The 13,399-nt window shown below is 40.4% G+C and overlaps 1 protein-coding gene across 1 annotated transcript in view; it reads right to left on the bottom strand.

Annotated features, from left to right (window-relative positions):
- The window catches only part of POLR3B (RNA polymerase III subunit B), a 74,521-nt gene extending 61,784 nt beyond the window's left edge, over positions 1–12,737 (bottom strand). The window contains exons 1-9 of the mRNA XM_041481496.1: positions 12,666–12,737; positions 11,165–11,197; positions 10,589–10,645; positions 10,441–10,505; positions 10,004–10,079; positions 6,629–6,729; positions 4,150–4,241; positions 3,405–3,522; positions 2,300–2,408 (exon numbers count right to left, since the gene is read on the bottom strand). Of these exons, the coding sequence (XP_041337430.1) occupies positions 2,300–2,408; positions 3,405–3,522; positions 4,150–4,241; positions 6,629–6,729; positions 10,004–10,079; positions 10,441–10,505; positions 10,589–10,645; positions 11,165–11,197; positions 12,666–12,731 (717 nt within the window). The 5' untranslated portion in view covers positions 12,732–12,737. The remainder of the gene's footprint in view (positions 1–2,299; positions 2,409–3,404; positions 3,523–4,149; positions 4,242–6,628; positions 6,730–10,003; positions 10,080–10,440; positions 10,506–10,588; positions 10,646–11,164; positions 11,198–12,665) is intronic.
- Between the last annotated feature and the right edge of the window lie 662 nt (positions 12,738–13,399).

Below are 13,399 nucleotides of genomic sequence, written 5' to 3'. Positions count from 1 at the left end.
TTGACAAAGATTTCTATATACTAGAGGATATACTAGTACACCTCCACCTTACAGATGCAGTCAGTAGCTTTAAATACACTTTGGATTATAGATCTGCTATACTTGCTTTCTCTTCTATAATGCTACAATGATTTTCTGCACCTGATCTACTTCTAAAGTCACATACATCGAAAGACAATCCAGAATTGCTCACTGTCTCTCAGATAGTCCCTGACAAACTGTCCCCTCTACATGGCAAATGCACTGAATGGCAGCCCTCTACCAATTATTATTTGTTTTCTTAGTCAAAACACAGAGGTCTGTGGAACTTGGTTGTAGCCTGGGTGCTGGTTTGGGAGGAAATGCAGAGCAATAGATTTTTGCCATTGCTTTCTCATTTTAGAGAAAATCAATTAGAAATTAAACACGTAGCTGTTTCAGTACAAATTAAGGATTTAAAGGCAGTCATAACTTCAGATCTTAGATTGTCTATATAGCTTAATTTTGTCCCTTGCAGATGTGAATCTCTACATCACAAGAAGAAAAACAGCTATTAGTAACAAGGAAGACACATGCTTCATGCCCAAGGCTTGGGTGTTGGCATAAAGGAATTATTTTTCTTGCTTTTCCAACAAATATCCAGTGTATAATACTGCCATGTGAGAGACCTGAAGTTAGACAGGCATCCCTAAGTCTGGGATTCTCCAAGCTGAGGGCTATTGCATTTGTAATCTTGCTTCTAGTAGTTAAATAGAATGAGGCAATAGCACATTACAGCAGTGCCCAAGAAAGGAAAATTGCAGACTGGTGACTGCTCTCATTTCCAGCTGAAGACTCACCAGAAGCAGACAGAAGATCCCTGAATTTCATGTCATTAAAAGAAGAGTAAAAAAGATGACCACTCATGACAATTGCTGGAATGGAACACTCAGAATAGTTAAAGTGGGTGTAGCTAATTTGATACTGTATTAAATCAATATAAATAATTGAAAAGCATTACAGCCAAGAGATTATGACAACTGTGACCCCTTATTGAGTTAATAAATTAATAATTAAGGAATATTATCTAAAATATAAAAGATACTTAAGAAGAGGGGGATAATTACAGCAAGCATTGTTAGAAGGTAATAAAATATTCAGTACCATTTTGCTTAGATAAACAAGCCAACAACCATCTCCCCAGACAACAACCCAGAACAGTTACTCTACATGAGCAGGTATTTATCTGTACCAGCACAGGCTGACAAAGTGTAATAGAAGACTATAAGGTAAGGTGGAATCCAGTAGTTTGGTATTGGAGTAAATGGATTAAGAGCCACATTAACACTTCCCTGCAACACAAGAGTTGTGAAGTTAATTCTGGTACTTTTCGTACATTTCTGTCCATAAATACCTTCTCAAAACTCCTTTAACCCCAGTCACTAAAAACAGATGATCTCCTCTCTTATTTGAAGATATTTGCTTAATCAGAGGTAACAGCCATTTACTTCTCAAGTCTAAACCCAAGGATTAAACTATTTGCTAGTACCAAGGCACACCAAGTGCTGCAATAATTCGGACAAACCCGTAAATAACAGCTGTGTTGCAGGCACGACCAGCTCGGATGCTGCGACCTCGTGCTGCCCCCTCCTGGCACATCATTTCCTGCGACCACCTCTCCGAACCTTCTGGGCTGTAACCCACTACAGAGAACACAAGCAGAGAGTTTTGCCTAGATCCCTCCAGCCAGAGGCTTTTTTGTGCCTCCAAGAACGCAGCCCAATTTCCTCCTGCACACGCCATGTACCAGGCTGTAAGCCTACAGGCAGCAGCAAGGCAGGACAGGACAGGAAGGAGTTCCAGCTGCTGGCAGGACAGCTCTCAGCCTAAAGCCTGGCCATGCCCTACTGTCTTCTCTAGCAGCTGGACAGGGCATGTCCACCCACCACCTCTTCTGGCTGTAGTCCATGCATTTGATTCCACAGACAGAAAAGCAGAAACAATGACCCTTAACACAACTTGTAACATAGCTCATAACAAACCAGAATGCTTCTGACCTGTAGCAACAGAGGCACCTCATAAGGCAGAGTAAGGGGGTGGCAGGTATTTGTCTTGGCCCAGCAAAGCTCTCCTTGCAGAAAAATACAGCACTTATTCTCCTTTTTGCTGTACAATAAAGATTACTTCCCAGGGGAAAAAAGTTTGCAGTTTCTAAGCCCTGCCAAGTCCTTCTGTACATATTAACTTGAGAGCTGCTGTCAATCTTCGTTCTTGAGCTACAGCACAGCATTTTTCCCCTTTTCTTTTTTTTTTTTTTTCCCCAAACAAACAGCTGTGTTACCTTAAATATGATAGCAATGGGAATATCTTCTGACAGGGTGTTGTGCCTCAGGTAAAATCTTCCTTGTTTCACAACCATATTTGTTCTGCTCTTCTTCTCATGAGTGGAACTGAAGTTAAAATAGAAATAATACTATGTCCAACAGAGTGTTTGCACAGACTCCTAGAATCTTTTGTACAGAACTTAGCAAGCTTGAACAATCTTTCAGCTGAATTAATCCCATTTTTTCCTCTTTTAAAAATTACATCAAACCAGTCAGGGATCAGCCTGTAAGGGTATTATCACCTGTGCTGGGGACAATTTGGAATGTTTGACTTAAGCAAGTAGAAGTCTGTACTTTTCAAAATCATCTTTACATGCTCTGCTCATCAGTTTCGATGTGACCAGCTAGGTCAAACCGAACAAGTACTGCAGCAACAGTGGTAACGATGTAACAGCCCATTAACCTCATCCAGACTTACTGAGAGACAGTAGAGTATCTGGGAGAGACGGGAGGCCTCTGGAGTAGAAAAAACAGCTCTCACACTGAACAATGACAAGCACCATAGAATAGACCAGAATGCAACTTAAAAAAAAAAAACCAACAAACCAAAGGTCAAACAAAATAGAAACAAAACTTGATCAAGGAGGAAAGGCCAAATTTAGACTACTTTGCCATTTTCAGTAATTTGTGTTGGACAAAAATATTTGTTTCATCCTCAGCTGCCCTTGCCTTTAAATATTTTTATGCCGTTTTTATGTAGAGAGGCGGACAAAAGGCTACATCCAATTTCCACTGCAGTAACTTCCGGTTACTTGCTGCAAACACCATCAGTTACAAAGTGCACTTTGTTACAGTAAAAATCAGAACTTGCTTTTCCTAATCTGAGATCAATCCTGAAACACATGAGCAACTCTCACTGATTTTTGTAGGAATACTATTCTGCTTAGGGATTGAAGTTATAGCACACAAAATGACAGTAGAAAGAGAGGAGCATTGAATATCTACAGCTTTTTCTGGTTCAACTATACTAGGAAGAAACCTCCACAACTATTTCAACTACAACAATTAAGTTCTAAAGCTTTGGGTTTCTCACCTTTATGTAATGGTAGGAATTCACCATACCTGGTAACAGAAGCGCCAACTGTGCCTTTTCTATCAGCTTCAACAATGATTCTGTTTTTGGATAACTGCTCTTGAATAAGAATGACTTTTTCAACACCTTTAACAATGAAATAGCCACCTAGTTAACAGAAAAAAATATTGTGCATGTCAGTACCCTCACACCTTACCTGCCTCCTCCAATATGCTTTTGAATATAAATTATTAGAAGTAAACTGTAAGTACACAATGGGAGAGTAAATTCTCCCTTAAAAGAGTAATGAACAAACTTGACAGACAAAAACCAAAAAATTTGTTTGTTATAACCCTCCAACTTCTCTCTAGATATCAAATAATACCATGTAACACTTTATTCTTGCTTTAAAAAAGGCAATGACAAAGGAGAGTTCCCACTCTGGAGGACATCATACTCCACTCTTTCCTAATCTGTTTAATTTTCAATGAATTAACTCATCTATTTCCTCCCACAGCACATCACTGTAGAACACTATACACAAAATTCAAAATAAAATACTCAAAATTTTGGTGTGTTGCTTTTTGGCATTGAAAACTTTTTTTGCAAATACCAACTATTCATGTTCTCAACGAAAACCCTGACAATTTATTTTAGCTGCAAGCAGACACTTGAGAAGTTTCCACAAGACTTAATGGTGGCAGAAAAGATACCAAAGGGGCATTTCTTTGCTGAAAAAGATTTAAAACTCAAAGCACAGATGGGTAAAAAAAAAGAACATGAGTGAAAATGTACCTGGATCTAATGGACACTCATTTAGTTTGGCAAATTCTGCTGGAGTTTTCCCAGTGAGTACACAATTGGAGCTACGCAGCATTATAGGCATTCTGCAAGAAAACCAGTTACAATTTTACTTCAGACTCGTACAGAAAAATATGAATAGTCAAATTCAGGACAAAAACCAGGCTGAACAAACTGGAGATGACTCATTTAGTTTGGCAAATTCTGCTGGAGTTTTCCCAGTAAGTACACAATTGGAGCTACGCAGCATTATAGGCATTCTGCAAGAAAACCAGTTACAATTTTACTTCAGACTCGTACAGAAAAATATGAATAGTCAAATTCAGGCTGAACAAACTGGAGATACACATTTAAGGTAATCAGACCTCATGCATGCTGTAACCAACAGGTTTTCATTTAAATTCACCTTATTTCATTGAACATGTAATTGAAAAGAGACCTGAAACTGGACACCTGCAAGCAGAAACCACAGACTTCCTATTTAATTGTTATGCAGCAGGCATTGTGACAAGCAAGGTCACAGAGTCCAATGACCATTAGTGCAAAGACTCTTGGTCCCTAAAACAGTCTGCAGAGAACCTGCCATTGCATACCCACTGTTACCACTTCTTCTAAGACAAAGTTAGTTCATATCTCATTTCCCACACAGGAATGACACCTTCTGGCTGCAGAGAGATAGTGCCTCTAATTCATAAGCATGAAGTTTCCCCGGTAGTAACTCTGATTTCCCTGGTGTCCTAGCAGTGAAGCCTGCAAGCAAGCATTTTGTGAAGCAACATGTGGTGGAAAGATATTCCCAGAAATTTTAAGAAATTCAGTGCTTAGGGAAGTAAATGAAAGAGAAACGAAAGATTCACAGACTGCATGTGAGGCAAAACTTCTTCATGAGGGCAGTCCAAAAGTGCAAAAGCTGCACAGGGAAGTTGGGCAGTCTGCATTCATGGAGGTCTTCAGGACCTGACAGGATGAAGCACTGAGCAACCTGGTTTGATCACAGAGCTGACCCATTTTGAGCAGGCGCCTGTACTAGAGGCTGAGAAGGAGATCGTACTCTTTCAACCTGAACTGCTCTATCACCCCATGATAAATCATGGAATGCCCACTTTAAATTGGGCTTATTCAACAACTAACCCACAATGATTTTGCAGTTATTATTGAAAAGTGTACTTTCATAGTCAGCTTCATAATGTACCTTTTCACTCCCAGATTTTTCATTAAAACTTTAGAAAGAGAGCACAGTTTACTTCTAAAGAGAAAGCTGTATTTTGCAAAAGATAAAAAACAGTTTACCACTACATCTACCAAAAGATCTCCATGCCCTTTAACCTCTTCTACAAAAAAGCTGACTTTTGATCCAGCTTACAGAATTTCACTCCTTGGTGGACAGCCTTTGTAAGAACTGTGTTCCAAGTGTTTTCTAAAACACATGTTGACAAAAACTATTTGTGAGTTCTACTACACAAATATTTTCAACCTCTGAGATATTTCATTCAAATTTACTTTAATAAAAAACAAGACTAGGCTATACTTCTTGTATTCAAATCCCATAAATTATTTTAATTTCTTCTTTAGTTTCTTAATTTATTTCATGTTTTCATATTCTTATATCTTAAAAGTAAACTGATGAACTCAAATTCTGTACTTCTGCAGAGTAAAAAAAGCTATCTTGTCACTTTACTTCACTGAGAAAGTGCTTCCTAGAGAAAAGAAGCTTCATATGACAAGCAAAATCTATCACACACAATATAAGCTTAATGCATTGGCTGTCTATATCAGAAACAGGAAGCAGTTGGCATCATGTAAAATGGAATACTCAAATGCCATTACTGAAACTCCAGTGAAACATCTGTCCCAGTCCAAACTGCATGCCAAGCAAGAGCACTGGCCAAAGGAAACAAGTATAATCCTAGGGACAGATGAGCAAAATTATTTCCCATGGAAATAATAACTGGATATTAACAGTTTTTAACAGCAAAAAACTTTTTGCATGTATGCCCTTAAGGCCAGTCTAGTAACGTAACTTAAGCAATTTTAAATGAAAGCTTAGCTTGTGCAGCAGAACTAATGTTTGCTCTACTGGTTTTATCATTCACCTTCCACAGATTCTACTCTACATACTATATATGAAAGACTGAGCAATTTAGCTACAAAGCAAACATGCCTGATTTCATTTCACAATAATGCAGCCTGCAGCTCCAGGCATGCATTTTCCTCTGTGGTTTTATATCAACAGAATCAGAGACAACATTCATCCTTATATCCATCCTTCTCTGGAAGGAGACATTATCAGAGGCTTTTGCAAAACAAGATCTTAGACCCTAAAAATCCTGTACAGCTGTTTATGGAGATTTGCCTGCTCATGGTTTCTTTTAACACGGAAGCAAGGTTGGCCTACATCTGTTTTGCAGTAAAAACACTTCCCAGCACGGCACCAAATGAAAAACGCTAGCAGCAGCTCAGCACATGGTCTCACCTGCCAATGGGTAAGGCATTGCGGATGATCCTCTGGCTGCCTCGGGTGTATTCAATATCCACGGTAATCGGTGCGGAATAGGTCATGTCCCTCAGGCGGCACTGGAAGGACAAAAGGCACACAACAGGTCAGGTGCTGACTTCAAGCTCAAGAATCTCTCTTAAAACAGCCTCTATTTGCCCTGTCCTGTAAGTCCTCACAAAGAAATCAAGCAAAGCAAAACTTCAGCAAGATCTTCTTGATACCTGAAGAATGTTGAATGAACCTGACAAACTCTCCGTTCTGTTTTTGTTTAAAACAAAATCCAAGAAAATCCAAATACAATTGCTCGGATTTTCAAAAGCAGCCAGCAGATCTGTGCCTTCAGAAGACAGCACAGCAGAGCTTAACTTCTAAACTCTCTAATTAAACCAACAGGTCTAATTAAACAAACAGGTCTAATCAGCAGAGCTGGCACAAAGACCACAGTGTGTCTGAGCAGTGCTCAGTTCAGGGAATTTCTGTATGTGGACTCCCAACAGCTGAAGACTTGTGCTGCCATATAAAGCCTGACAAAATGGAAAGGCACAAGATTGACAGAGACACCATTACCTTACTAAAATGAGCAAACCTCACTGTATGGTACCGTTTCTAACGATGACTTACAGAAGGCTCACTACAGAATCACTTCCTGCAAAGATTCCCAGAATTTGTCTGCAAATTCCTTGGGGACCAAGAGAGGCAGAATAAACATATCTAGGGCACTAGATACCTCAAGGCTCAATCATTTCTAATCCAATCTTTCTGGTCTGCTCTTCCCAGCCTCCCTCTAAGATGTTGCCAGCCCTTAAGGTATTGCATCTCTTCATGCAAGACAGGCCTGACTGCATCTGCTGAACACAACAGAACAACTCACAGCAGGTCATTCATGACCTCACTGAGCATGCTTTACCTTTCAGCTCCAGGATTACAGGTTTAACAGCAGCCAGACTTGCACATTTATACTTCTGCAGTCTTTCAGTTTGTTGATTATGTACTAACAAAAGGCAATTAAGATGATGCTGTGTATTGAAGATGCAGCTCTAGTGAAAAACAGGCCTCAAGAATCATCCCAAACCGGATGCTTCTCCTCTCCACACTACACAGTAAACCTCTTCTCCAGTAATAAAATACTGATATACACCAGCAGCTCGCAAGCCATGCCTTGCAGGAAACTAGGTGCCACTCTGCTCCCAGCAACTACCTCCAATTCAAAAGTAACTGAGAATATTTCCATATCCTAATTACTTTAAATCCATCTGTATGAACAGATCATGAAACTTCCATAAGGACTGGAGGAAAAAGAAAGTTAGACAGCCTTTTTAGTACTACTTGAGGGAAAAATGCCTTGGGATTCTCTGTGTGTGCTTTTTTAACACAGGACACAGATATAAAATACAAATTACAGTGTAATTTTCCAGCATGTTCCTTGAGGTAACTTCTTACCATAGACATCTGAAAGTAAAAAACAAGCACGACTTGATATACACTCAGACTCTCACAAAAATCTAATGATTTTAGGTGGTTTTGGGAAGGAGCTTTCAACAGAGAAATATAACAGCAGGCTCCTAACTATCTAATGTTTTTTTTTATTTTAAGGCACCCAGGCTTGACCTGAGCAGCATTCTATTTAAGAAAACAACTGTGGCCTCCATTTGTATACAGCACACTGAAAATAAAGAGAAATTATGCACTAGCACTAAGCATCAATGAGACTATATGAAATACAAGAGTATCTCATTCTAAACTCAAGGTCAATATGCTCTATAAGCATTTATTTTCCCTTCTTCTGTATGTACAGTCACTTTAGCTATACAGTAAGAAAGCATATTAATACCTGAATTCTTGAATATGAGTTGTTGGCCACAAACAATTTTTTGCATGCAATTTAATTAATATGAAAGAAATGTTTCCTGTTGCATTTTGTGCATGCTCACATCTACTGACTGAACATTAGCTACACATTTGTGAGATGCAGCAACTATCATGTATTACACCTGGCTGAGTTATTAGCTTTATTTTAAAGCTTTCCATCAAACCAAATGAGATTTGAGTCAGGTCACTGGAGACAGAAAGTGGCCATGCCCAAGCAGCACAGCTGATTCTGACAGGATTTCTCCAAAGCACAGAATGTATTTCATTATAGTCTAGACTGGATGACAAAAAACACATTTCAAGTATCAAGTGGATACAGCAAGGAAAAAAGCATCAGATACATTAACTGAGTTATGAGGTTGACAACAGCCTGCATGCAGGTAAATAAGTGCAAATTCCAAGCTCAGTTCCCCCTCCAGAGACCAAAAAGAAGTGGTCACTACCTCTGTTGCAGTGGTATAAATCTCAAAGCACAGTAGCAGGAGAGAAATACTCTGTTCCTGAGCACTTTGAAGAGAACTGGATGGCTCTAGATAAACGAAAGCAATCCTAAAAAGTTCAAAGCTTATGTTAGCATATGGCTTTCTCATACCTATGGAAACTACCTTGTATCCTATTGGTCAAAACCAAGAGACTTTCTGATTTCAGCAGGATGTCCTACAACATACATCTTTATTCCAGAAGTACACAATCCGCTCATACCTATGGAAACTACCTTGTATCCTATTGGTCAAAACCAAGAGACTTTCTGATTTCAGTCACAGCAGGATGTCCTACAACATAGATCTTTATTCCAGAAGTACACAATCCATTTGTTAACCTAGATGCCTACAGCACTGCAATGAAATTAAATATACTCTCCAGAAGGATGTTCTTCTGCAGCTTCTTATAAACCTAGATGCCTACAGCACTGCAATGAAATTAAATATACTCTCCAGAAGGATAATGTTCTTCTGCAGCTTCTTATAGCTTTAACAATTTCCATCTGTTTCTCTTTAAAATTTCCATGTTTGCTTTCTGAATCAGACATTAAAAATATGAGCAAAAAATCAGATACAAGTTCCAAAAGACTGGAAAGGAAACAGAGACTGAAGTGACCTGTGGTGCAGACAGTAGCAGGGCTAATATTAAAAAGAAGTAAATAAGAATATCAAAGAACCCTACATTATGGCATGAGGACTTCAGCTCTGTCATGAGAGCCGTAAGATGAAGCAAGAGAAGTACTTTTCACTACTTTCATGGAAACCCACTCAAATTCAGCTAACACAAAACACTGAATACAGCAAAAAAAATCTTAACAATTTTAAAAAAAATTAAAAAAGCTTTATTCAATGATGTTTAAGTTCTGAAGCTTTTTACAGTGATGGTGGAATGCAATGCACTACCTAAGGTAACACTCACATACTCAAAATTACATGCAGCTATTATCCCAGACATTCCCAAGCTAAAAAAACTCAGTAAGATAGACGCAAACATTAATACCTCATGAGGTGATACAGGTCGTGTCACATTGAAGCTTTCTTCCACATCTGGAGTACCCACATAGATATTGAGGTACCTGTAATACAATTTCACAATAAGCTATGAGGCAAATATTTTTCAGGCAACCTGAAGAAAGCAAAATTTTACATACACTGAAAAATGAAATTACTTGATGAACACAAGTTGATTAATAATGAGCAATCGTTTTTCTCAAAGTAACTCATTGTATTTGAGTTGTGGTCAAATAATAAAAATTTAGCCTGCATGTGCAGTAAACCTTTAAATATTCCCATCTTTCATTGCATAAAGAGACAAGTCACAGAAAACACCCTCTTGATTTATTCCTACACAAGTGCTTACAAACACTTTACAGCTGATAACAAACCCCTGAGACAGCACTCATGCTGCTACTGATATGGAAATCATCTCATGCTTACTTCAGGTACCACATTGGGTCAGCATCACTTGTGACTTTTTCATTGGCCTTCATGATTTTCTTTATCTGGAGGTGAAAAAGAACAAAATGGATCCATGGCCTTTTCTGAGTGCTAAGAGCCACTCTCCCCCCACCCCAGGAGAGCCTACCTCGACATTGATGAAATAGTTGAATGAGTCTATGTGCTGCTTCACCAGTCCTTTCACCTGAAAAATAATGCACACAGCAAATAAAATCAGCCTCAGTAACGTTAATCACACAAGACATAAATTAAGAGATAAGCATTTATAACTGGTTTTGAATAACTGTGCTAAATTCTTTCAGCTGACAAACTTCTGGGAAGTGGCTGGTTGCTCACTCTGGTTCTCCACTACATTTCCAAGCTTACACTGGAACTGTCATATAAAGAGCATGGATAGGGTCTCTGAGAGCCAGTAAAACAGGAAAATAATCTGGAAACATTACATATATACAGAATGGATTGAGCATAACCACAACAAAAGGCAAACCTATAGGAGGATGTCTCCACAAAATAATCTGTAAACTAATCAAGAAGACAATCTATGGAACAAGTCTATTGATAACTGCAAGGAACTAAAACAAAAGGCAAAATCCACAGGAGTGAGAACAGGTATTCTGGGAAACAGTAAAAGCCAGAAGAAGGGAATGTAAAGTTAGAAAGGAGATCAAATATTCACACCTTGAAATGAGTGTGTAGCACTAACCTTTAGAAATGCTGGAAGAAGTCTCCATTTTTCCTGAAAACAAAAACCAGTTTGAAACATCTTTTCAAGGAGTAGCCAAATATCTAACATGCCTGAGCTTTTTGTCTGCATATTTCATTGTTATTGTTGTTTTTCGAACAGTAACATTATTTTAAATCAGATCCATTTAGGAAAAAAAAAAAACAAAAAACAAAAATCAACTGTCTAAAGCCAACAGAGATGTATTAAAACTACCTGGATCATCTCAGTAAACCATACATGCAGTATTTTCTCAGGATGCAATGGCACACTGCTTTTCTAAGAGCAGCTTATGTGAAAATATATTTTTCTGAGACAATTCCTTAACACCACGTCCTCATTTAAGATCAACTAACATTTTTTTGGATTTGTTCTCTTAACACTGCAAATTATATTCCTAGAAAGGGAAGATTTCCTACAACTTTTACTTTACAAAATACATGCAAGAACCTGGGAGCAGCACTTGTCTCTGTAACACTTATCAGGACTCTAAATCCTACAAAGATGTAGCAAAAGTACTGCAAGTGCTAAGCATATCAAGGTTCCTACAAACTTTCCCCGATTTCTAATCTTTGATGAGCACAGGGAACATCTCTTTATGTCAGCCCCACTTTCTCCCCCCATGGCAGTGCAAAAAACTTGCATATATCTTTGGCCGGAGACAAAATCCTTTTATTTAGGAAGAGTGCTCCCAGATCTCATATGCTTCTCCATCTACTACAAAATTAATAACCAAAAAAAACCTGTAGAAAATTGTTCATTTTGTTCTATCCACAGAAATGTTGATGGTGCTCTTGGCTTTCAGCCTCCACTGCTGCTGTTTGTTAATCTACTATACTTGCTTGTGATCCTCATTTAACCTCTAATAATGGAAAAGCCAATGAAGTAAAAAGGAACACATGCAGTACGGTGGCTTTTAATACCGCTCCTTCGTGGTTTATGTGCAGTAGCGTTTACAGTCTGCAAAGTTGAAGAGCGGCTGATTTCAGGTTTTTATCATTTAAGTGTAATGTCTAAAAAAAGGGGGTTAATCTGTTAAATAGTAATGCAATTAAACTGATGACCTAAGGAAGCGCCTAATGATTTTAATCTTAAGCAAATCATGCAAGGCCAGGCTGGCAGGGGCACGGGGCAGCCTGGTGCAGGACACGAGCTGCGAGGCCCTTCCACGCAGCCCGCTCCGCGACTCTGCCTGCGGGACACAGCCGGGACAGCGACCGGGGACGGCACGGCGCCGCAGGAGGGCCCGGAGCGGCTGCCCAGGGGCAGCTCGGAGCACACAACCCCCAGCCCACACACACGAACACAAACATAAACACACACACACACACCCACACACACCGAGCGGCGCAGCACGGGCAGGGGGGACTCCACGTGTGCGCCGGCAGAAGACTCTTTCCACCCCACCCCAGCTCGGCTGAGCCCGGCCACACTCCAGCAGAGCCCGAGGCGCGCCCGGCCGCTTGCCCCTCGCCCCGCTGACCTCCACCGTGTTGACCGGGGCCGCCGCCTGCTCCGGGGTGAGCGCGCCGAGCCCCAGCGCCTCCATCGCCACCCGCCCACCGCGGCGCTGCAGCACAGCGCGTCCCCCCGCGCTCCAGCGCGGCGCCCGAAGGTTCCGGCCCCGCGCAGCCCGGGCGCCGCCGAGCGCAGCCAGGCCCCGGCAGCCCGGCCTTCCCTCTGCTGGCAGCCCGCCCCGCCGGGGCACTGCGGAGCTGGCAGCGCCCGGGGGTCCCCCCTGAATCCCCGAGTCGGTCACCGCCCCCCGCCGGCGCAGCCGGGAGCCGGGAGGCGGCAGGGACACGGAGCAGTTGGGCTTTAAACGGCTTTCCTGCAGTTTTCAGCTTGTAAAGTAACGCGGGGCACCAGCTTTTACCGTTATTTACTATTATTATTATTATTATTATTATTATTATTATTATTATTATTTTGAATGCTGTAGCTGAATCACCTACAAATTTATTTGTTCTCCTTTACAAGGGTCGGTGGTACAGAGACAGCAAAATCGCAGATTTGGAGCTACTCATCTGCCCCAGTTCAAGATTAAACGAGAAGCACTAGTGATCTCTGCAGATTCCTATGGCAGTAAGATATATATATATATATATGTAAATATAGTAATTGGTAAGTAAGTTCTAAAAAGACTGTGAAAACAGCACATACAGACGTCTGCCCGCGCTCAGGTTCCACATTCACGGGGGTGGGTCTGGGCTCCAC

This window comes from Pyrgilauda ruficollis, unplaced genomic scaffold (assembly GCF_017590135.1).
Source record: "Pyrgilauda ruficollis isolate IOZ18807 unplaced genomic scaffold, ASM1759013v1 scaffold56, whole genome shotgun sequence".
NCBI classification, from domain to species: domain Eukaryota; kingdom Metazoa; phylum Chordata; class Aves; order Passeriformes; family Passeridae; genus Pyrgilauda; species Pyrgilauda ruficollis.
This window is presented reverse-complemented; position numbering and strand designations above follow the sequence as displayed.